Source organism: Onychostoma macrolepis, chromosome 16 (genome assembly GCF_012432095.1).
Source record: "Onychostoma macrolepis isolate SWU-2019 chromosome 16, ASM1243209v1, whole genome shotgun sequence".
NCBI classification, from domain to species: Eukaryota; Metazoa; Chordata; class Actinopteri; order Cypriniformes; family Cyprinidae; genus Onychostoma; species Onychostoma macrolepis.
This window is the reverse complement of record NC_081170.1, coordinates 13,192,287-13,214,944: the sequence shown is the minus strand read 5'-3', so window position 1 is coordinate 13,214,944 and position 22,658 is coordinate 13,192,287. Positions and strand designations below refer to the sequence as shown.

General features: G+C 35.9%; 3 protein-coding genes across 4 annotated transcripts; all 3 read left to right on the top strand.

Annotated features, from left to right (window-relative positions):
- The first annotated feature begins 5,583 nt into the window (after nucleotides 1-5,583).
- Nucleotides 5,584-11,388, top strand: mboat7 (membrane bound O-acyltransferase domain containing 7). 2 transcript variants are annotated; one of them, XM_058747868.1, is made up of 9 exons: nucleotides 5,584-5,738; nucleotides 6,425-6,602; nucleotides 7,369-7,498; nucleotides 7,592-7,718; nucleotides 7,801-7,957; nucleotides 8,331-8,526; nucleotides 8,660-8,812; nucleotides 9,701-9,877; nucleotides 9,981-11,388. In XM_058747868.1, the coding sequence occupies exons 2-9, from the start codon at nucleotides 6,527-6,529 to the stop codon at nucleotides 10,366-10,368; spliced, it is 1,404 nt and encodes a 467-aa protein (XP_058603851.1). In that variant the 5' UTR covers nucleotides 5,584-5,738; nucleotides 6,425-6,526; the 3' UTR covers nucleotides 10,369-11,388. The 2 variants fall into 2 exon arrangements, with proteins under 2 accessions (XP_058603851.1, XP_058603852.1); XM_058747869.1 differs by having other exon boundaries at nucleotides 5,629-5,738; nucleotides 6,523-6,602.
- A 789-nt stretch (nucleotides 11,389-12,177) lies between these two features.
- On the top strand, nucleotides 12,178-19,474 carry tmc4 (transmembrane channel-like 4). The gene is made up of 16 exons (XM_058747867.1): nucleotides 12,178-12,411; nucleotides 13,162-13,336; nucleotides 13,466-13,608; nucleotides 13,720-13,884; nucleotides 14,430-14,515; nucleotides 15,319-15,464; nucleotides 15,548-15,692; nucleotides 16,218-16,376; nucleotides 16,586-16,743; nucleotides 17,048-17,174; nucleotides 17,752-17,849; nucleotides 17,931-18,114; nucleotides 18,203-18,333; nucleotides 18,470-18,625; nucleotides 18,821-18,899; nucleotides 19,209-19,474. Exons 1-16 carry the CDS (start codon nucleotides 12,369-12,371, stop codon nucleotides 19,389-19,391), a joined length of 2,178 nt encoding a protein of 725 aa, XP_058603850.1. The 5' UTR covers nucleotides 12,178-12,368; the 3' UTR covers nucleotides 19,392-19,474.
- Nucleotides 19,475-20,275: 801 nt separating this feature from the next.
- Nucleotides 20,276-22,568, top strand: leng1 (leukocyte receptor cluster (LRC) member 1). Its single transcript, XM_058746710.1, has 4 exons — nucleotides 20,276-20,720; nucleotides 20,979-21,170; nucleotides 21,287-21,588; nucleotides 21,977-22,568. Exons 1-4 carry the CDS (start codon nucleotides 20,589-20,591, stop codon nucleotides 22,188-22,190), a joined length of 840 nt encoding a protein of 279 aa, XP_058602693.1. The 5' UTR covers nucleotides 20,276-20,588; the 3' UTR covers nucleotides 22,191-22,568.
- Nucleotides 22,569-22,658: the final 90 nt, after the last annotated feature.

Below are 22,658 nucleotides of genomic sequence, written 5' to 3'. Positions count from 1 at the left end.
TTAGTTAGTTGATCTATAATGGACGATGGGCAAAGTAATACTGTAATCTATTAACTACGCATAAAAGTCTTTTTACTTAAGTACCAGATATGGGTGTCATACCATACAATACTTTTAATACGACTGACTTTGTATTTAATGTTAATTTAATAAAAACATTGTAAGTTACTAATTAGCCTATAACACTTTCATTGAACAAAAAGAGAGCAAACGTTTACATTATCAAAGAACATTTTAATTTCAGTCCAGCGAGTTCAGTTTCGAGCACTCTCAAAAACTGCCGTAATAATCTCTAAAGCTGTTTACACTTACTTACATTCGTACATCTTCACTTTGTTGTTTCTGATGAGAGAATTAGCCAGAGAACTCAGTCAGCCAGCGCACACGGTGACGAAACAGCGTGTTTTAGCGATGACTCATCTGAACGCTTCTGATTGGTCCTTGCATTCATACGCTCAACAGAATCTTATGTGATTGGTTATAATGCGCAGTGCTTTAAAAACGTCTGTGTCTCTGGCTCAGTGCCAGCCAGTGAACGCAGATTTGAATTTAGCAGCTGGTGATGTTTTTCTTTTTTTTTATATATACTGTATATATTGTTTACAGGACAAACTGCACATTTCACCCAAAATTGTTTGCAGTGATACGATTCCAAATTTAGCGGGGCCAAGCTTGTTGACAGGGGGGCACTGTCACTTTATGAACTTTATACTCCAGCGCTTCCTGAGTGACAGTCTTCAGCTTGTCTTTGATTGGCTGAGATTTGGAGAGAGTCAGAATTTCCTCCACCTCATTGGCTGAGAGACCTGCATTTAATCCTGCCTGTGCGGAAAGACATTGGATAATATTAATTATCAGATGACAGTTTATTTTGTTGTCTTCACTACAGGTTTAGCATTCAGATTTGTCAGTTTCCATCTTAATTTAAAATATGACATTTCCTCAAATGTATGGATTAAAACGTTAAGGATTAAAATAAGTACTGGATAATTTTTTTTAATTTATCTTGATTTGATTTCTTAATCTCAGTTATATGATACATCAGTGAGTGAAGCAGGCTGGGTAATGTCCTGATGAGTGAGCCACTTTCTCGTCCAGAGCTCTCTAGACACCATTTCCAGTGTGTCTCCATCTTTTTCCCTCCCTGCTACAGCTGTCACAAAACGCACTGCATTTAAGTGTCTAAGAAGCCAACAGATAACAGGAGAAAAAAGAGAATAAAAGAGATGTGATTTACTTAGAAGCACAAGAATATTGATTTTTCAGATTGTAACAACAATCTAATTGGACGAATTAGGTGCCAAGGTTTAGAACTTGCTTACATGCACTTCAGGGGAAAAAACGTATAAAATTGTCAGTCTGGTCATGAGTACCATCACAGAGAAACAGGCTTGAATACCTTTCTCAGAAAGGCTTGCAGGTTGAAACATAGGGACTCCAAAATACTCAGACAGCAGCTTCAGATCTGAGACCATGTAAGTAAGCTTACCTGGGTTCGCTCCAGCAGGCAGGTTACCTAGAAAAAATAATCTTGGTAAGGTTTTCTGTCTTCACTTATAAAAAGTACAAAGTGTATTTTACAAATTATATTTCAGCTATAACAATTTTCACATATATTTAATTATATAAGACATACATTTACTTTCTGGAATATTTAAAAAGCTATGATAATTAATGCAATTTTTATTTAGTAGTTGTGATCATGTCATTACCTGAGCCTTATATGACTCCTGTTAAATATGCCGGTTTGAATTCGAGGTCGATGTTCCAAACATTTCTATAGAAGCACAGCACAGCATATTATTTATAACATCTACCAACATGAATAGGCCAGCATGAGAATAACTTCTTTCTTGTAATGTATGGGGTGGGATGGTTCAGATTCTAGAGTACATTTGACTGGGGAGGAAACATGAAAAGGATCATCTAAAATGATTAAAATCATCAACATTGTTGATCTTTATTGTAGAGAGACATTATATATCTTCTAAATGTGAATTTTTTGTCTTGGTTTTGAATCACACTACCTTATAGATAATTGTAAGGCTAGCTGTAATGCATGAAAATGCCTAAAAACTTTCGATTTTGATTAAAAGGTAGTTCTTAACTGTTCTTAAATCTATAAACATATGAAAAAAATAAATATATGAAACTGCAATTACATATATACTGGAATGTGATTTCTATAGGTGTTTGATATGAAACGGAAGGTAATGGAAAATGCTCTTGAAGGTCTTTGAATCTGGTGTTCATAAAAGAGTGAGAATCCTGGCTGATGTGCTTCACCAGCTGCGTTTGGTTACATCATGGTTACAGTATTCTCAGTTGAAAAACTGGAATAATGTAATTTACATGCATGTGTGCAACTTACCCTTGGTCTTGTCCTCTACTCCTATTTCAGGGTCTATTTCTTCTTCTAATTCCGTTGAATGGTGATTGTCAGATCAGTTTATGGTGTATTTCTGCCACCTACTAGACTGGAGTGTGAAGTGACAATAGAAAATACATTATACTATCCAACGGTCACACTATATTAATCTTTAGTGTAACACTGAAGACCGGAATGCTGAAAATTCAGTTTTGCCATTACAGTAATAAATTGCATTTTAAAATATAGAAAAATAGAAAAACTTTATTTTAAACTGCAATAATATTCCACAATATTAGTTTTACAGTATTTTTTTGGTGAGCAGAAGAAACTTTTGAACAGTAGAGTATATAGACAAATTTCGTTTTATTTCTGTCTCCACAGCTATTTTTCCTCTCTTTTGAATTCAGTATGTTTATACTGTGAGAGCAATGTGAATGTACAGCATTTATAAATTTTTATTTAGAAGTATAGAAGAGCAGTGATCACATTTTGGATGTGGGTTTTTCAGGGTGAGGCCCCACCCACTTCTCCCCTGTAACACAAATGAAAGACAACGATTGGACAGTGAATAGTAAATTTTTATATATTTTTAGATTTTAATATCCCAAGGTTAGTTAGGAATTTATGGTTTAAAACATGATCAAGTGCAATAAACCACCAAGAAAACTGGGTATGATAAATATAACCATTAGACTATAGTAAAAATCCATGGTTACCGATGTAGTGAGCCATGATCTCAAATCTGTCAGAACCAAAGAAGAGTTCAGTCTTCCCGTTCACATGACACACAGTGAAAGGAAAACCAAAGCACTGCAAAAATGGGTGGGGGAGAGATAACTGTAAGGAATATGCATTACATTTTTACCACAACGACATTCTGGTTAGAAAGACAGAGTGCAAAGACGCAAGTGAAAGGCACTGACTTGATAGTCCAGTGCTTCTTGTGTGACACTCTTCAGCTTGTCTTTGATTGGCTGAGATTTGGAGAGAGTCAGAATTTCCTCCAACTCATTGGCCGAGAGACCTGCCTTTAATCCTGCCTGTGCAAAACAAAACAAAATTTTTCATGTATATAGTGTTATGGCATAATAATAGAAGATAGAACATGTAAATGAATTCTAATTAGCAGTTTTACAATGCAGGTTCTGCATCTGACACCTCTTCTTTTAAAAACAGCTAATCTTGGGTATAGGATACCTCAGTGAGTGAGGCAGGCTCGGTAATGTCCTTATCAGTACTCCACATTCTTTTCCAGAGCTCTCTAGATACCTTTTCCAGCACGTCTCCCTCTTTTTTCTTCTCTGCTACGGCTGTCACAAAACGCATTGCATTCAAAGTGCCTACATAGAAAGATGGACGATGAAAAGATTGTGACAGAAAGTGATTAAAAAAATATTTTCCCTTAAACAAAAATTGCTCTTAAAACAGTCCCAAATTTCTATATGACAGAAAAAAAAAATTGTGCATCTGGACATGGTTTGAATACCCTTCTCAAACATTGCCTCAAAAACGTTTGAAGGTGGATTCAAAGGAATGCCAAAATAGCCAGACACCCGCTCCAGATCTGTAGTCATGTAAAGAAACTTAGCTGGGACCACTGCAGGGGGCCGATTGTCTAAAAATAGAAGAAACTTGATAATATATTATTTAATTTATAAAATCACACTTCTTAAATGCTTTAATTAATTAGCTGTTGCATGATTATTGCTCCTATGACAGTCTAATATTAGTTACTTTTGACCTATTTCAGTAAACAATGCAACATAAATACCACATTCTTTTGGTATTTTAAAATAAAATAGATCATGCATTCTGGGACTAGATAAAAAACATTCTCATTAAGGAAACTAGAACATTCTTTTTAATGATTTATATTTATACACACGTCCATTACCTGCGCCATGCATGACTCCCCCTAAATATGCTGGTTTAAATTTGAGGTCGATGTTCCAAACATTTCTATAGCGACACAGCACCTTAAAACACAAAATCAACACATTATATGAGAACATCTTGAGCAAATTGGATTGCAATTAACTACTCTAAAGGAGAAGAACAATACGCACTTCAAATGCTAGCCAAGAATACGGCGAAACAACATCATAGAAAAACTCGACCACTTTTCTTGAACTGGCCATCTGTTAAGAAAATAGGCACTTTCACAAAACCGAATTTAAGTATGGATTATTAGAATAATGTCATTTGCTGCACGCGAGTCGCTGACCCTTTGCTTACCCTTGCCGTCGCTGCTTCACTCTTGTACTTGAAGAGAAACCGTGTTAAAGTTCAACGCAGTTAGAACCAGAGATGAACCTACGCCCGTTTATGGCAGAAAGCCCCTCATTCGCTACGACAGCCTAGCAACGACTGTTTAAATTTGGTCAACTACAACAAAAGTGTATTTGTACGTTTTATGAACGACGTCTGGGAACAACACAAGTTGAAATAATCGTCTCGAAACAGTGACGTACGCTGTCAAAACACTGCTTCGTGAAGCTTCGGATCTTTTGTGAATCATTTGTTTCGATCAAGTGACTCTGAATTCATCAAAGTCACGTGATTTCAGTGTCTTTATTTTTATTTATTTTTAATCAGATTTCTGATCAATTTTATGAATGTGTATGATTAAAAAGGAATTGTTATAGTTATTAGTCTCCTATTGGTTTGATTAACCAAGCTCATCATGAAACAAACAAAACAAGCCTTTCTCCCATCACTAATCCGAAGTAAACGAAGTCAATTTAAGCATACAGCCTTCAATGGTTGGGGTGAGCCGTATGCAGAGTTTTGAAGTTAGTGAAGAAATTTGACGAATGCGTAGATTAACCTTCTGAAGTTAAAAAGTAAATGCAAAAAAAATATAAAAACATTTTTTGATTAAAAACAAATCGCCAGGCAGATTTGTTTGCACCATGGTTTGTAGTTATTGATAAACTTTTGCGAGTGACAGAAAAGCTCAACGCTTGAGCTCCTGTATCAATCAGTGCTCCGCCCCTAGCAGCCACAGTGAAAGTTCCCGTCTGTTGAAGAGGTTGCCAGATATTCAGACGGAGACTGGTTCTTTTATTTAACCGTTATCTTCCTGAAAATGAATTACGTTTATTATTATTATGAACCGTTTTCATCTATTTTTATTGTATAGACAAAACCTTATCATTTCTCTCCTCTTTTCTTGTTACAATTTCTTCATAATTTACGGGTGAGTTTGTTATGAATATCTGGCAACACGTAAAGCCATCCATGAACATATGCGGTAGTAGGAAGTGGTGAGGACAGAACACGCCAGTGCGGGCGGTTAAAGGGGACTGCAGGATATTTTAATATCCCAATAAATCGTCTTGATAGCACATCTCCATATATCACTGCTGTAAGTATTGCTCTGGTTATTTCAGAATTATAGGAGGTATATGTTATCCATTCTCACTGATCCATTGTCAGTCTGCTTATCTGCAAGGCCAGTCCATTAGGTGCATCTAAAAACGGACTATTCAAATGTCAGATTTATGAAAAACACAAGATAACTTATGTTGAATGACTGGTGCCTGGAGATGAGTGCATGAACTAGAGACCTGTAATTATAAGTTGGAAATGTTTGGTTTAGTAAAGTCATTTTTTGGTTCAGTAAAGTCATTCTTTGCTTAAAATCTAAGCAAAGATTAAACGCGTTTTAAGTACATAAGCATTACCTCAGCATCTCATTGTTACATTTTTAGCAATGTCAAAGATAGTCAAAGATGGAATGACTGATTAAATGTTGGCAGTTTCCCTAACTAAATAAAGGGATAGTTCACCCATAAAGTTTTTTTTTCTTCCTTACTGTGGAAGTCAGTGGGGACCAGCAACCGTTTGGTTACCCACATTCTTCAAAATATCTTCTGTGTTAAACAGAAGAAAGAAACTCAACTGAAGGGTGAATAAATGATGACAGCCTTTCATTTTTGGGTGAACTCTTCCTTTAACCCAAGCCACACACAATTTGAATGTTAGATTGATAATGAAATGTGATATCTTAAACCAGATGTTCTCAACTCTTGCCCTCAACCTTTGATCAAGGTTGGAGCTAAACTCTGCAGGAAAGTGGACCTCAGGGACCAGAGTTGAGAATCCCGGTCTGTGAGACAGTTGTTATACTTTGTTATTGGTGTAAACAGAAAGATGTCACCAGATGAATTAGTCTACCTAGGAATCCTTGCTGCATCAATACCTGTAGGATTCCTCTTCCGCTACCTAAGTAAGTCTGACCATGTTATTCTTCACATTAATGTGTGAAAAATAGGGTGAATACAGGTGAAGCTGGTTAATTTGACATTGACATTGTTATTGTTTTACTTTTATTATTATTTTTTTTTTAGAATGGCTCAGCCCATCACACAATGTTGTTTTGTGACAAAAAGTGCAGAATATTAAATAAATACTACAGTTTGAAATCTCATTTCAAACACACATAGACCTCACCTAAAAACCCCATAGATCACAGTTTTTACTGGCAAATTATTTATTATTATTAAAGTAAATGGATCAAAATGTAAATTTATGTAGGTCAAATAAATATACAAAATTACAATTAATTTATTGGCTTTCCCAGTTTACCAGTGATGCTTCATTGCTGTATGAATACTTAATGCTGATTGGAGTAATGAAATAATAATGAGAAGGATGATTAAGTGTCCCTGAATTCACCCTATTATAAAGTCAGCACAAAATGAAAATGTAATCTATCTGTTTTAAATGCATGTTCTAAATCTTGCTGTAAACACCACCCCAAACTAACCAACACCCTAAAGCAAATTCACATTCATCTTCTTATATAAATATTAAGTGTAATGCCCACGTCTCAAAATCCAATCAACAACTGATGCATGGAACCAAGTTCCTGCCCTAATGAATTTCTTTTGTGATAACCCATTATTCTCGGATGTATGTCACAATAGAGAAGTATTCAGAATCGTGACTTTAAATTATAGCCCTTGATCTTTTTCCTGTATATTATTTCCCAGGTCCTCCAGTCAAGCAGGGGGCAGCATTGCTGTTAGGTTTGCTCATCTCAATAGCAACCTGTGGGATCCACACTCTACACTCTCTATGCACAGTGTTAGGAACATGGCTGATTATAAAGATGAACTGGCGGTTAGTATGAAATGTAGCTGTCAGGGCTTTTACATTGGATTTGGCGTGATTCCCCTGTTCGACTTTCGTCTTGTTTTTGTTTTTGTTTTTTAGAAGTGCCCCTGCTCTGTCTTTGGGTTGGACGTTTCTGTACCTCCTCTTTTTCCGTCTGGTTACCTGGTTTGGCCTTCCTCAACCAACACCTTTTGCCAATGCCATTCAACTTCTGTTAACTTTAAAGGTAAGAGAGAATAAAATTAGACACATTTTCCATGTTTTGAACTCCTGATATATATTGAATGAGTTTTGTTTTGAATGCACAGATGGTCAGTTTAGCCAATGAGATTCAAAGTTATCACTTGGAGAAGAAAAAGGAAGTGAGCACCTTCACCAAATCCCCAGTGGTGGGAGGACTTTCCCATGAGCCTTCATTTTATGACATTATATCATACAGCTACTGCTATGTGGGCATAATGACAGGTATTTTGCATGCTTTCTGTGTTGATTTGAATATGTGGGAATGCTTTTGAGTCTATTCAAATGTTCTGTACTGTTTGTTTTGCATGTATGCTAACATGTCTCTCTCTGTTTCTCTCTGCTACTAGTTCAATAATGTGTGAGTCCAATTTCTTTTCATAACTGATTGTGTTTATTATTGCTCCTCTTTTGCCATGATTTGTCCTCCCAAACTGTGGGCTCATTTTTCATTCCAATTTTCCATTTGTTTCCATACCTATATTCCATCCTATCTTTGCCCATCTGCTTCATGTCTTCATTGATAACTCTTACCATTCTCTTGTCATGTTCCTTCATTTTCCATTCTTTCTCCCCCACTCTTGCCGGTGTTCTGCAGGTCCATTCTTCCGTTATCAGACGTATGCAGACTGGTTGCAGCAGTCCAATCCTCTGTCATTGCCGGGTAAAGAGCCCTGCCTGCAGAGGCTGAAGATGGTGCCTGTTTATGGAGCTCTTTTCATAGCCGTCAACTCCGTCTTTCCCTTGTCCTATGTCCATACTGATGAGTTCCTGGACCGCAACTATTTTTACAGGTTCGTTTTTCTGGATTATAATACCATTCCAAACAGAGTCTTAAAATTATACACCAAAGGAGATGGTAAAATTAAATCATACATTATCACGATTTGTTATTATATTGAGAGTCATAGTGGTATTATATTTCAGGTTTTTCTATATGGTGGCAATTTTCTTTGTATTCCGGATGCGTTTCTACTCTGCTTGGTGTGGGGCAGAGGCTGGCTGCATCAGTGCAGGTCTAGGCTGTTACCCCCAGGGGGCGCTGTCCAAACCTGGAGGAGGGCCAACGATGAAATATTGGTAGGGTGTTTAACTTTATTGATAGAGTTATAATGTGCTTTTACAGTTTGACTGTAACTCGTAAATCTGATGACTTTTGAAGTCCACCTACAGCTATATTTATACCAGGAAATAACTAAATATCTATTTGCAGTACCAGGAATTTTGTAATTGTTTTTGAAAATAACTTTTAAGCTCACCAAGGCTGCATGTATTTGTTCAAAAATACAGTAAAAACAGTGGTATTGTGCAGTATAAATGATTTAAAACAGCCTTTTTCTATGTATATATATTTTAAGAAAAGTAATTTATTCCTCTGATGGAAATCTAAATTTTCAGCAGCGTAATATACAGTAAATACATCAATAAATCCACTGCTCTCTGTTCTGTGCTCATCAGTGTAGCCAAATACAAAACAGTTAGCATGCTTTGCTCAAACTTTCGTCATGGCGTTAGAGCTGGTACACTGTTGTGAAAGCACCATGGGTGGAAACTGGCAGATTAAGGGCCGGTAATATTATAATGAGATCCTCTTTCTACGTCACAGGTGGAGTGAAATCTGAGTGTCTCGTTTTTCACAAGCTTGCAAAGAAAGGCTTACCAAAAATAAATTTACTGAATTGTTCTTTTTTGCGTTTTCTGGGCCCGTTTATAGCACTTAAACAGAGCATGCACAATTAAATCAAACAGTACAGATAAATTAAAATTAATCTCTTAATATCAACATAAGCTAATATGGTACCAATATATTGTGCACCCCTAGTGTAAATGTTAATCACAATAAAAAAAGGCCATATTTCTTAAGAACGTATCTACAAGTCTAGCTAGACTATCTACAGGAAATTAGAAGCTCGCTTGAAGTTTGATCATGTGGTTGAAAACGTTAATGAAATGTTATTTTTGTTTCAGTCCTGATCCAGACACAGCTGTGGAGTATGACTTTAAAACGATCCAGAACATTGACTGTTATAACACAGATTTCTGCGTAAAGGTTCGGCATGGCATGCGCTACTGGAACATGACGGTGCAGTGGTGGCTTCACCACTACATCTACCCCAATGCTCCTTTCAGAGCGTATGCTCTCAGGTACAAGCATGTACATTTGACCTTTCAACTGCATTGTGCTGTTATTGACCATCACTAATCTTTAACATTCTCTTTGTTTTTCTCTCTCTACTTATTATGGCAGGGCTGGATGGACTATGTTAATCAGTGCTTATTGGCATGGCCTCCATGCTGGTTACTATCTCTCTTTTCTCACTATCCCACTGTGTATTGCAGCAGAATCGGCCATGGAGGCATCGGTCAGAGCCCGTCTAGGGCCGACAGGCCAGAATATCTTCGACTGGATCCACTGGTTCCTCAAGATGAGGGCTTACGACTACATGTGCATGGGTTTTGTTCTCCTGAAAGCCAGCGACACCATCTACTACTGGAGCTCCATATACTTCATAATTCACATCATTGCTGTTGTTTGTATAGGAGTAGCACAAGTGATGAAAGGAGGTAAAAAGAGAGAGAGAAGGGAACGAGGTGAAGGAGAGAAAGAGGATGTAGTAAGAGAGAAGGCTGAGTGAAATGAATGTGACGTGATGATCATGCTAATAACTGGAGAGTTGGTATGTTTACCACAAAAAACAAAACATTTCCCAACATGCACTGTAATAGCCATCAACTGCCATTCAAGGTATTTTGCTTTTTAAAACACAGCACAGAAGTGTAATACATGATGAACCCAAGGACATCAGTCTGTATTTTATTAACAGTGAAAATAGCTTCAAATATTTTCCATAATTACATGTTATCATTTATTTAAAGTTATTCTTTTTGTTATCTGATGATAAACAGTGCAACCATATAGATGCATTCTGACCAGGTCATTATTGTTTAAATTATGTTCTTTATGCACAATTGGAAAGGAGGTTTGTATTGTATTTTAATAGTGGTTCTTTGCTCATCAGTGACCTTGGGACTCAAATTAATCTCCCACACAGAGTAACCGAATCCATTTACAAAAAAAAACGAATGAATGTTGGACCCGTATCACTACTTTGAGCGCAGATTTGTGGAGATTTACTCTCTCTGTACTGGTGTCTTTAAGGTAATACAACCTTTGTGATAAGGTGTATGGATTGTCATTAAAACTTAGTCTGCCTTGTTTTTCATCCATTGTGATAGTTAATGTTTGCGTCATATGTAAAAATATTATTATTATTATTCTACAAAGAATGTGAAAGTAGTTGGTAACTTTTTTTTCACTTTTTCAGAAAGTAGGAGTGAATGTTTCTGCTATTTTGCTCATTCATTTTTTAGCTTGATACCACATGATGTAAAGTGCAGCTTAAAATAATCCATTTAAAATTTTGCACCAATTACCATGTTACAAAGGAAGAGCTTCTCAAAAGAGCTCAAAAGTTTTGTTCTAACAAATTATAATGAACAGTCCTATTTTAAAAACATTCTGATTATTTTGTCCTCATACACCGGTGTTTAGTTTATTGATCAGATTGTGTCCTGGTTCCTGTAATATCTACCTGATATGTTGTATATCTAATGTTTACTTTCTGGAGTATTAAACACAGGATGTGCCACTCCAATCTTTGAGGTTTTGTTTGGAAAAAATCTATATTTTCATTAAAACCACAGTGATTTTTTTATTTTATTATTTAAATTTTTTTATCCCACCCAAACTTCCTTCTGGTGAAATGGAGAAAAAATGTGTTAACAAGCATCATCTGATTTTTACATGAAGTGAGTTTTCATTAACTGTCTCAAACATTTTTGTGATTAATTATTTATAAACTTTTCAGTTTTGTCACATGATGCTTCAGAAATCATTCTAATTTGCTGATTTGGTGCTCACAAAAAATGGTGGTAATTTTTATTAACAATGTTGAAAAGTTCTGCTCAATATTTTTGTGCAAATTATGATGCCGTTTTTCAGGATTTTTTGCACTGAGATGGAAGTTTTTATTATTTAATTCTCTTGTTTATTAACAGTGTGTGATGGTGATAAGATTTGATAGTCTGTTAGTATAAAGACTCATTGGCTCATGCAACAAAAAGGTTATGCCCCTTGTCTCTATGACAACACTTTTAACAGGCGATAAAGCACACATAGACACTGACCAAAGCTCATAAACAGCTTATAACTTTAACTCATAACTTTTTTTTATCAACAAATAAACTTCATTCTTCAGTTATTAGTCATTACTTAAACAGTCACAACCAATTTAGTAAATCTGTTATGAATCCACAGAGAAAGCAAAATGTTTACAAATGTTAACGCATTGTAACTGGATCTCTCAATAGGTTGCAACTGACAAGACACAGTTAGTCTGCCTATAGCATGCAGCTAGTGATCAGCTGGTAATAAGTACAAGGAAGTGTTTCCAAAGTTTATTTCCATGAGACTCAAAGTCCAGATGACAGTCCTGACACACCTGTGTTCTTCTCCGTCGGTGGGAATTTGCTAAACAATAGCTATGCACTACTGACAGCTGCTGTTTCTGGATTGTGCTATTTGTCTTTTAGTTTTGTTTTATGTGGAATCCATGTTGATAGTACCTGTTTTCTGATGGAGCTGAGAGAATTCAACAATCAAGTCCATCCACCTCCAGGCAAGACCGTGTGTGTGTGTGTGTGTGTGTGTAACAGAAAGTTAATATGATACATAAGGTTAGCTAACAATTATTCCAGAGTTTGTTTTTTGCTGTAAAATGTACATTAACACTACAATGAAGTAACAACTAAACCATTTGAATATAATCTAAATAAATTCTGAAAATCCCTTTCCCGTAAATTATAAGGTGATTCAAACTTTTTAAAATGTTAAATAAATCAAATCAAATTGTAAAATGCCATACATATTTTTACACACGTGTTGTAAATTGATACTATTTAAAAAACAAACCAAAAAAAAAAAAAAACAGTAACAATACAATTAATCATTGTTCTCTCTCTAATGCAAATCTAATACATGGTCTGTATGGTCTTGTGAGATTTATTATACTGAATAGTGTAAATCTAACAGCAATGATATGTCCTTAGTTTCACCCATGTTCAGTGTGAAGTCTATGGTGTAAAGTCTATGTTATTTTAGAAGGGTTAAAGAGAACTGGCAGGGATGTGCATATTTAGGTCATGGCTATGTATAGAAATGTAGTGCATAGAATATTTTAAGAGCTAATGGGGAAATACTGCTCCATTTTGTTCTCAGTCCCAGTTTTTAACAGCCATTGCTGTATTTGACTATAATGTCTCCAAGTACAGTTAAGCGTCAGTATTATCCCTTCTTTGCCATGTATAATTTTAACATACCAATTTTTATAATTGTGTTTGCTTTGAAATACATCTCTGAACATGCACAGACTACCCTAGTCCTCACGGTTCCCAGCATTCACTGAGGCTGCGGACAGTTCCAGCCCAAGGCACAAGTGCGGTTCAGTTTGATTGGGCCTCCCCACCTGAAGATGCTGAAGACTCAAACGAACCTCGAAATCTCCGTGAGCTGCCGCTGCACATGGGTCTGAAGAAGGCAGTATGGTATACGTGCATTATCTTTTTACATAAATTTACCAGGTTCAACTTTTAAAATATGTACATTACCAATATTTAGGGATACCTTTGGATTGAAGAAAAACAATTCTTTCTGTTTTCGCTGTCTTCTTCCAGGCAGGTGCAGCAGATGAGAGTTCCAGTTGGTTCTAGCTCTTGGAACATCAGACAATCACAGACATTTTGGCGTTTCTGTGAGGTTGCCAAATTCATTCTCAGCTATTTTGTTCTGTGGAAGAGGGGAATCCAAAGGATAGGAGGTGATGAAAATATGAATTAATAAACAAAAATGAGAAATTAGATCAAATAAAGGCTATAGATGGAAGACACAAGATCATTAAAAATAAACTTCATCCACTTGTTTTTTGTAGGTCACTTTGGTGGAGGAGTTCAATCCTACTTCTTGTACCTGAGATTTCTTGTGATTCTCAACTTTCTGTCCTCCTTGTTAATCGGAGCATTTGTCCTCATTCCCAGCATTGTGTTTCGCTCCATGAACTTAAACTCCACCATCGCTCCCACAGTCAATCTAACCGGTAGGAACACAATCTCTCTGGTATACAACACAACACAACCTTCTCTTGCTCGATTGCCTAATTTGCCTCTAATGAGAATGTTATAACTGGTTATCAGATAACAGTATAATAGTATTCATAAAAGCAACAAGACCAGTCTGACATGTTTAGTGCTAGTTCCTTCACAGTTTAACTTCGCAAAGGTATATTAGATTTAAAAAACAATAAACCCACATGATGCTATGTTTAAAAGCATTTTTTAATTCGGTTAATAATTCATTATAATAACTAATCCTTTCAAAGAAAACCGTATTACTTTATAAACGGGTTGGCTGTTGTGTTTAATTGACTAAAGTCTTTTCTTTCCTGTTCTGATATGTTTTCATTACCTAATGCAAGGTTGTTTCCTGCAGCAATCCTAATAATAGGATTGCTGGGATTCTCCCTAATTTTCCTAGACCTTTACTCTTAATATGATGGGATTCAGGGAAAAACACTATCAGGAATTAACCCTCTTTGTTAAAATACTGTCTATCTATCTATCTATCTATCTATCTATCAATCAGGTGTGGAGATATGCTTGCAGTATGATCCAAAACCTGATGCCCTTCTGGTGTTTTACACATACTTTCTGGACCTGGTTTCAGGAACGGTATGGGCACGCATTCAGATTTTTTGACATTTCTGAATGCATAGTCTGATACACTACTGTTTGGGGTTGGTAAGATTTTTAAAATGAGTTTAAAAGAGGTCCCTTATGCTCACCAAGACTGTATTTATTTCATCAAAATACAATAAAAATAGTAATATTGTGTAATATACAGTATAATTACAATTTAAAATATATTTTCTATTTATTTTATTTTTTTTTTTTTTTTTTATGTAATTAATTCCAGTGATGGCAAAGCTGAATTTTCAGCATCCTCTCCTCTAGTCTTAAGTGTCACACGATCATTTAGAAATCATTCTAATATGCTGATTTGATGCTCAGGAACCAAATCTAATTATTAATTGAACACAATTGTTCTGTGTTATATTTTTGTGGTCTTTACGATCACTTCAGGTTTTATGGATCGTTGCTAAATAAAAGTATAACATTTTTGTTTTTACAGTAATGTAATCATATGAATTTAATAACATCGTCAGCACTGTCATCATTTTTTAAATGGCAGATTTTCAATTTAAACCAACATTTTCATTTAAACTTTGAATTTAAATAATTGAGAAACAATGTGACAAATGGAATGAGAATTAATGTGAAAGTGAAGCAAGGAAGTATTATTATTATTATGCTTGTTTGTGAGCCTGAAATAATGTGAAGTTTACTTATGAATCACTCTGAATCAAAAATAAATAGAACATTTTCCCAGTTTATTTAGTTGATCTCAAATCATATTTTTTGTTGTGAATATTTTCTTAACGATCTTCACTCATCACAATTATCTTTTTCTTTAGGGTTTTATGGAGTATTCATACCTGTTTTATGGCTATTATAATAATTCAGTGATTGAGAGTAATGGCTTCTCTTACAACATCCCTCTGGCCTATCTGTTGACGGCAGCCTTCTACTTCCTCTTCTGCTTGATTTGTATGATTATTAGGTGAGTCTTGTCAGGTTTTGCTACTAACATATTGAAAGGAGTGGACATTGCTGAAGTATTACGTTGACATCTCTGGCCAACAGAATGGGCGACACAGCTCGTCTTGTAGTGACGGGTGGAGGAGCAGTAGGGGGTTACAGTATGCTGGTGTTTACAGGATGGGATCATGGTCTCCAAGGAGACCGTGCAACAAAACTTAAAAAAAACAATCTTCGCCACCGATTACAGGTCTGTGCATTGGAAAGAAGTCTTGTATTTCATATGAAAATACAGAGACTTATTGTACTTGGGAAACAAAATCATTAAAGGAATAGTTCACCCACAAATGAAAATAAAATGAAAAGATAACTAGCCAGGCTTGGACTTTTTCACTGGAGGAAGTGTTATTACGGATTATAGACTGGTATATTAGCCAGAAGCAATGGTTTAAAGTTGAAACATTTGTTTCTTACAAACACAAAGCTTTTCTCTTCACAATACATTAATTGATGGACTGGAGTGATTCCGATTACTTGTAAATTATTGAAATGTTCATATCAGATGTTTGGACTCTCAGTCTGATGGAATCCATTTACTGCAGAGTCGAGTGATGAGTTGGTGATATGAAAATTTTTTTAGCACATTTTCATTTTCGGGTGAACTATTCCTTTAGAGGGAACTACTAGTGCAGTATATTGTTATTTATTATTTTTGTCTTGTTTTTTTTCTCTTTCTCTTTCTCTTTCTCTCTCCCACTGTGTCTGTCACCCTTAGGTGGATCTAGAAGAAGAAAGGCTTAAAAAAAAGGCTGCCTCCCTGACTTTGGGCCAAACAGTCTCTCTCTACGCACTCCGTGTTTTCCTTAACCTAGTAGTCTTAATACTCATCGGTGCAACTTTCTATTGTATTGCACGGGCAACTCAGTTCAGCCAGGTTAGCTGAAGTTAAAAAAGACCCCAAAAAATATCTAAAACTAAATACTGACATTCCACCATACATAAGTCACATATTGCCTTTGGCCAGCAAATTCAGATTCACAGTTTTTGTTAAGCGGAAGTTTTAAGATGATATACAAGTAACATTATAAAATGTCTGGCTTTATTTTTCAATAATTAATTTATTAAAATCTCTCTTTCTCTCAGTCCAACGTGGAAAAATCAGACTTTACGGAGCTGCTGTTGCAATACTTACCCTCCATGGTCATAACAGCAAGCAATTTTGTGGTGCCGTTACTGTGCGACAAGATTGCATTACTGGAAAAGTATTCTCCCAGTACCACCGTCATCCTGGCACTGTTGAGGTTCGATCAATACTCACACCCACACAGAATAAAGATATCAAAGAGGACATAGAGCAGATAAATGAAGAGCAGTACTTGTTTAGCCTTGGTTAGAGCATCATTGAGAGCTCCTGCAGTTTCTATTTTGACCCTCATTAAATAGCTTTCAAAATGAATCATTTCAAATGAAGCACCGTCATTTTCTCTAAATACTCACACATTTTCTATTCATACATTGCTCTCTTTGATTTGGTCTTTGTCATTATTGTTTTGGAGACTCTTCTACTTGCTTAATTCTACTCAGTCTATCTGTTGGTTGTTGTAGGGCGGTATTCCTGCGTTTGGTGAGTTTGGGTGTTTTGCTGTTCACTCTATGGGAGCAGATTACCTGTAAGGGAGAAAACAGCAGTGAATACTGCACACCCTGTAAATATAATCACAAACGATATGAGGTAAACAACTAAGATATGCACTCATTCCTAAATTGGTCAGATACACTAACAATTTTAGGTTCAGTAAGATTTTTATATGTTTTTCAAAGAAGTCTCGTATGCTCACTAAGGCTGCTAATTTGATATAAAAAAAATACAGTAACATTTTTACTACTAAAATTACAGTTTTCTATTTTAATACATTTTAAAATGTAATTTATTCCTATGATGACAATGCAGAATTTTCAGCACCATTACTCCAGTCTTTAATGTCACATGACCCTTCAGAAATCATTCTAATATAATGATTTGAAACATCAACTTATGTTGAAAACAGTTGTGCTGCTTAATATTTCTGTGGAAACATAATACTTTTTATTCAGGATTCTTTGATGAGTAGGAAGTTCTTTTGCAACAATGGAAATATCTTAACTGTCACGTTTGATAAATGAATGCATCCAAATGCATAATTTCTTTAAAACAAAAATCTTACTCATCCCAATCTTTTGAACATTATAGTGTAACTTTAAGAATAGATATCTTACTGTTTAATGCTTAAAGAGTCTCAAAACGTTGCCTCTTTCTCACTACTACTTAGTGCTGGGAGACAAGAGTTGGACAGGAAATGTATAAACTGACTCTTTTTGACTTCCTGATTACCATCGCTACACTTATCCTGGTAGAATTCCCACGCAGGTCTGTTTACACATTTGTGTGTTCGGTCATACATTTCTATATAGAAAATGTAAGCCTGTAACTTCTTATTGCCATTTTCAGGATTGTGGTTGATCATTGCTCATGTAAACTGACTCAATTGGTGGGACGGCAGGAGTTTCTGGTTGCCCCGAATGTTCTTGCTCTAGTTTACAGTCAAACGGTGGTTTGGACTGGAGCTCTTTTCTGTCCATTGCTGCCATTCATCAACACCATCAAATTCATACTCTTTTATTACTGCAAAAAGGTACCATGAACACACCCTTCTTAGACACACACATCTAAGTAATACAATTGATTGCAATTTCTCATTTGTTTCTGTTTGCTTGTGTCAGATAACTCTCTTCCAGAATTGTCAACCAGCAACAAGAAACTTTCGATCCACCACCTCCAATTTCTTCTTCCTGTTGGTTCTGCTCTTTGGATGGATGTTGTCCAGCATGGTTCTCCTTTACAGTGTGGCTAAGTCAGTGTGGCCTGTAACGCTTCATGCTGTAGCACACTGATTTTAATGACAGAGAAAGAATATTTGTGTATAATCATGTATATGTCAAGTGTTATGTTGAGTTTCTGCATCTCTCTCCTTTTTTTTTTTTTGGTAGGATCCATCCATCTTATGGCTGTGGGCCTTTCCGCACAAACTCAGCAATGTGGGATGTTGTACCAGGAGCTGTCACAATGCTAAGCCACACCAGTAAAGAATTCCTGTTTTATATTGGCTCTCAAAAATTCTCCATACCACTCTTCATCTTCTCCTGGTCAGTATAAACAGCCTTTCAATTCAGGATTTCTTACGGTTTCATGTAAAGTTTTACTCTGTATCCAATACTTCTGTAACTGTAATTTGTTTAAAAACATTGATATTCCTATAAAGATTTGCTTAAGAGATAATGTTGCATAAGTAATATATTGCTGCAGGATTAGGACTGATTTTTTATTTGTAATATATATAGTGTGCTCCTGTGCTATGTGAGCGCTTTAACATCTGTCCATGGGAAAAGTGTAACATTGCTGAAATCTCAGTGTAAACTGGTAAGTTATTAGTAATCCAAATCTATGGATTAGAATGGTTATGCATATTTAAATTGTGTAATTGTATAATATAATAAGATTGAATTACAATACATTTCCTTTTGCATACCTTTTTAAGCACCAAAAAAAAAATGTTTGTGGTCTGAATATTAGATAAATATCACAAAAATGCTAAGATAAAATAATATAACATTTATAATAAGTGGTGTGATCACCTACCTAAACTATGACTTTTTTGTTTCCAATTAATCCTCTGACTGGAACCAATATTAATCCATCCTTTAATCCATATTTATCTGGGTGTAACAGGAACAGCGTGACAAGCAGTTCCTGGTCAGACAAATTGAAGAGCTGAATGCCAAAGTGCAGAAGGAACAACGTGAGCCACAGCAGCCCCAGAGAGAGACCAAGCCCTTATACCACGCAGCAACACAGAGGAATCAACATTACAATTATGCATTTGATCCCGATGAATGCCCAAGGCCATATTAAGACTTCAGTGCAGTTTATACTGGAATTCTGAAATTTGTGCACTCCATTATTTTACATAAATAAAACCAATGATATTTTCACTATACCGTTCAAAATGTCTTTTTCTTTTTCTTTTTTTTAAATATAGGCTATTTTATTTAGCAAGGATGCATTAATTTGATTAAAAGTGACAGTGAAGTATAATGTTACAAAATGTTTCTATTTCAGTGTTCCTATTCATCAAATAATCCTGAAAAAAAAAACGTATCACTGTTTCTACAAAATTATTAAGAAGCACAACTATTTTTAAACAATGATAAAAAAAAGAAGAATTTTTTTTTCTTGTGCACCAAATCAGCATATCAGAATGCTTTCTGAAGGATCCTTTGACACTCAAGACAGGAATAATGGCTGCTTAAAATTTAACTTTGCCATAACAGGAACATATTTCATTATGTTAAAATAAAAAATATGAATAAAAATGTTAAAATAGAAAACTGTTATTTTAAATTTTGATAATATTTTAAAATATTACTGTTTTACTGTATGATTAATGTGGATTTGGTGAGCATAAGAGTCTTCTTTCAAAAACAAAAAAAAAGTTCATTTTGCAAAATATATGCTTTTTTATGAGCCAGTGTGCCTTTTTTTTTTTTTTTTATTCAAGTCTTTAACCATGAAAAAAGACCATTAAAACTGTTTTTTCGCATAATTTAAAACATTTTCAAATATGAAGAATTAAAATACACTATCATTATAAACTGCTGAGCGTTACGATATAATTCTGAAAATTGTTTCCCTGGCAAACAAAAGGCTTTCGTTGAGGGTTTGTTTTAGCTGCGCCCTCATGTGGTAGTCTACACGTAGTGCATGGCTATTCAATGCGTCACAAACATTTTACGTGTGACGTGATCACGCCCCGACAACTTCCGGTGTTTGCAAAGCATTCTTTCTGTACCATTGAGTCGGTATATTTTTTTCGAAAGCTGTTCTTTTGTGTTTTTGTGAACGTTCAGAATGGAAGAAACGGATCTAATTTACATAGGGATTCAGTGGCGACTTTGAATTTCGCTAAGTTAGTTTGTTGACGAGTCGGTTTGTTTTGAGCCATAAACTCTGCTGTTGCCTTATTTATTGGACCTTGTGTGAGGTTTGATAAACTTGCTACGAGACTAGAACTACATTTGTCTGTTCCACTGTTCTCTTAAGTATTACATAATGAACATTTTGCCCAAAAAAAGCTGGCATGTGCGCAATAAGGACAACATTGCGCGCGTGCGCCGCGACGAGGCTGAAGCTGAAGAGGAGCAACGCGAGATTCAGCGGCGAGTGGAACGCGCAGAGCAAGAGGTAACCATAGCAACCCAGCATCCTTCCACTGTTTCTAGGTTAATTTACTACATTCCCATCCCCTCCTGCACTCAGTGACCCCGACATGAGTCCTCTCAAAATTACTTTAAAATAAATAAAATGTGTATTTTGTCAATCTTTGTTTGTTTGGCATGTATCTTAAATAAATGCCAAGTTGCTATCTAAATTTTATCTTATGGCTTGAATTTGACCTGAATGTTGGTTTCTGATTTTTCCATCTACCCCATAATCCCTCAGGCTAGAACTGAGTATTTGAGAAAGAAAGCTCAAGCAGCCCTTCAGCAGACAGGAAAATGGACAGAGGATGCAGAGACGGCAGAGACAAGCCGAGGAGCCCAAGAGATCGAACACTTAAATCTGTTTCCTCTAGAGGACTCGTCTGAAAAGAAAGGAAATGCAGAATACCTCAAAGAGAAGAAGGAAGAGAAGGTGTGAAAAAAAGACTAAACACATCCTTACTTACAATATTAAGAGTTGACATTTTACTTTTTATACTGCACATAGATGGTTTAAAATGGTCATTTTTTTGTGATATTTTATTTTAGGAGAAGCAAGAGCGTGCTATTGGTCTTTTAGTGTCTCTAGGCCCCGCTCCTGGAACAGAAGCAACTCCCTGGTACCTGAAAGGTGGAAAAGAAAAAGAAGACGATAGAGACAAGAAAGAGAAAGGCAAAAACAAGCCAAGAACCATAACTGAAGAGGAGAGAGAAAAGAAAGACAGGAAGCTGAAAGACAGTTTGGATCCTCTTAAGGAAATGAAGAAAGCACTGGCAGTGAAGGACAGGAAGGAGAAAAAGCATAAGAAGAAGGAGAAGAAAGATAGAGGAGAGAAGTGGAGTGGAGAGAGGTGTGAAATACATTTTCTATTTCTGTCAACACCAATAAAGCATCTTGTCTGGCTAGACAACAGTTTAGTCATACTAAATCCAAACCATGATACAAACCTTTGAACAGTAGTGTGTATGCATTTAGAATTAATGCGTTTTTGCTTTCAGATATCTTCCTGATGTCATGTTTAAAGAACTTAAAAGGGTTTCCAGTTTTTTTCTGTTGTGTAATGCAGTCTATAATTACAAACAAATACAAAATTGTTACATAAATTAGACTCTGAGAATTGTTTCCCTTGCAAACAAGTTCACGTATGTTAGTAGATGCCCACTGCAGTAGTAACTTGTTTGTTGAGTCTATTTGTCAACTTTTTCATCCTAAAATGATTTATTTTCCTCTCATGACAGTTCAGTTGAGAGGTTACGGGCTGAACGGCTGCAGAGAGAAGCGGAGGAGAGGAAAAGGACACAGGCTTTACTGGATCAGAAGAGTGGAGGCGGGAAAGAAAAAGAGCACGAGCGAGAGATGAGGGATAGAGACAGACCATACAACAATGCCTACTTTCCTGAATTGGCACGGAAAAGGCAAAGGAGAGACAGAGATCAGTATGGCTTTTATTAGCTTACAAAGGCATTGATTCAATAAGTCTAGAAATTGCAGAACTGTTTTGTGGTCGGACAAGAAATTAGCCACGTGCAAAGTGTGAAGACCATTTAAAATGACTGATTGCTACCTACAAGCCATCGATCTGGCCTCTGCAACACTTTTATTGGCGTCTGATGACTTGGAAAGAAAACCTCCTTTTTGTTTGTGCTCACAGCAAAGCGTGATTAAGTTGTTGTAAAAATGTAATTTTATGATTTGTAGGGTCTGCATCAGAGTTGTTTTCCTGAACAATTCAGAGGTATCAGCATTACAATGTGGACAAGCCATTATTGTGAGACTAAGAACATTTTTTCTTTGCTGGTGATATTGGAGTCCATAAAATGTTTTGTTCTTGTCATGTCTAAATACTTCATTTTACCCTGGTATTGCACAGCTGGGCTACACTGCAAAAAGTCTGGTCCATATTGCCACTTATTCTGGCCA

Bases quoted from the DNA above. Each gene is read 5' to 3' on its own strand.
- mboat7 (XM_058747868.1), top strand. From the start codon at position 6,527: ATGTCACCAGATGAATTAGTCTACCTAGGAATCCTTGCTGCATCAATA. The intron at 7,499-7,591 runs GTTAGTATGAAA...TTTGTTTTTTAG, and splicing joins ATTATAAAGATGAACTGGCG to AAGTGCCCCTGCTCTGTCTT. The intron at 8,527-8,659 runs GTTCGTTTTTCT...ATTATATTTCAG, and splicing joins GACCGCAACTATTTTTACAG to GTTTTTCTATATGGTGGCAA.
- leng1 (XM_058746710.1), top strand. From the start codon at position 20,589: ATGAACATTTTGCCCAAAAAAAGCTGGCATGTGCGCAATAAGGACAAC. The intron at 20,721-20,978 runs GTAACCATAGCA...ATAATCCCTCAG, and splicing joins TGGAACGCGCAGAGCAAGAG to GCTAGAACTGAGTATTTGAG. The intron at 21,171-21,286 runs GTGTGAAAAAAA...ATTTTATTTTAG, and splicing joins AAGAGAAGAAGGAAGAGAAG to GAGAAGCAAGAGCGTGCTAT.
- tmc4 (XM_058747867.1), top strand. From the start codon at position 12,369: ATGGAGCTGAGAGAATTCAACAATCAAGTCCATCCACCTCCAG. The intron at 15,693-16,217 runs GTCTGTGCATTG...TGTCACCCTTAG, and splicing joins ATCTTCGCCACCGATTACAG to GTGGATCTAGAAGAAGAAAG. The intron at 18,900-19,208 runs GTAAGTTATTAG...TGGGTGTAACAG, and splicing joins TGAAATCTCAGTGTAAACTG to GAACAGCGTGACAAGCAGTT.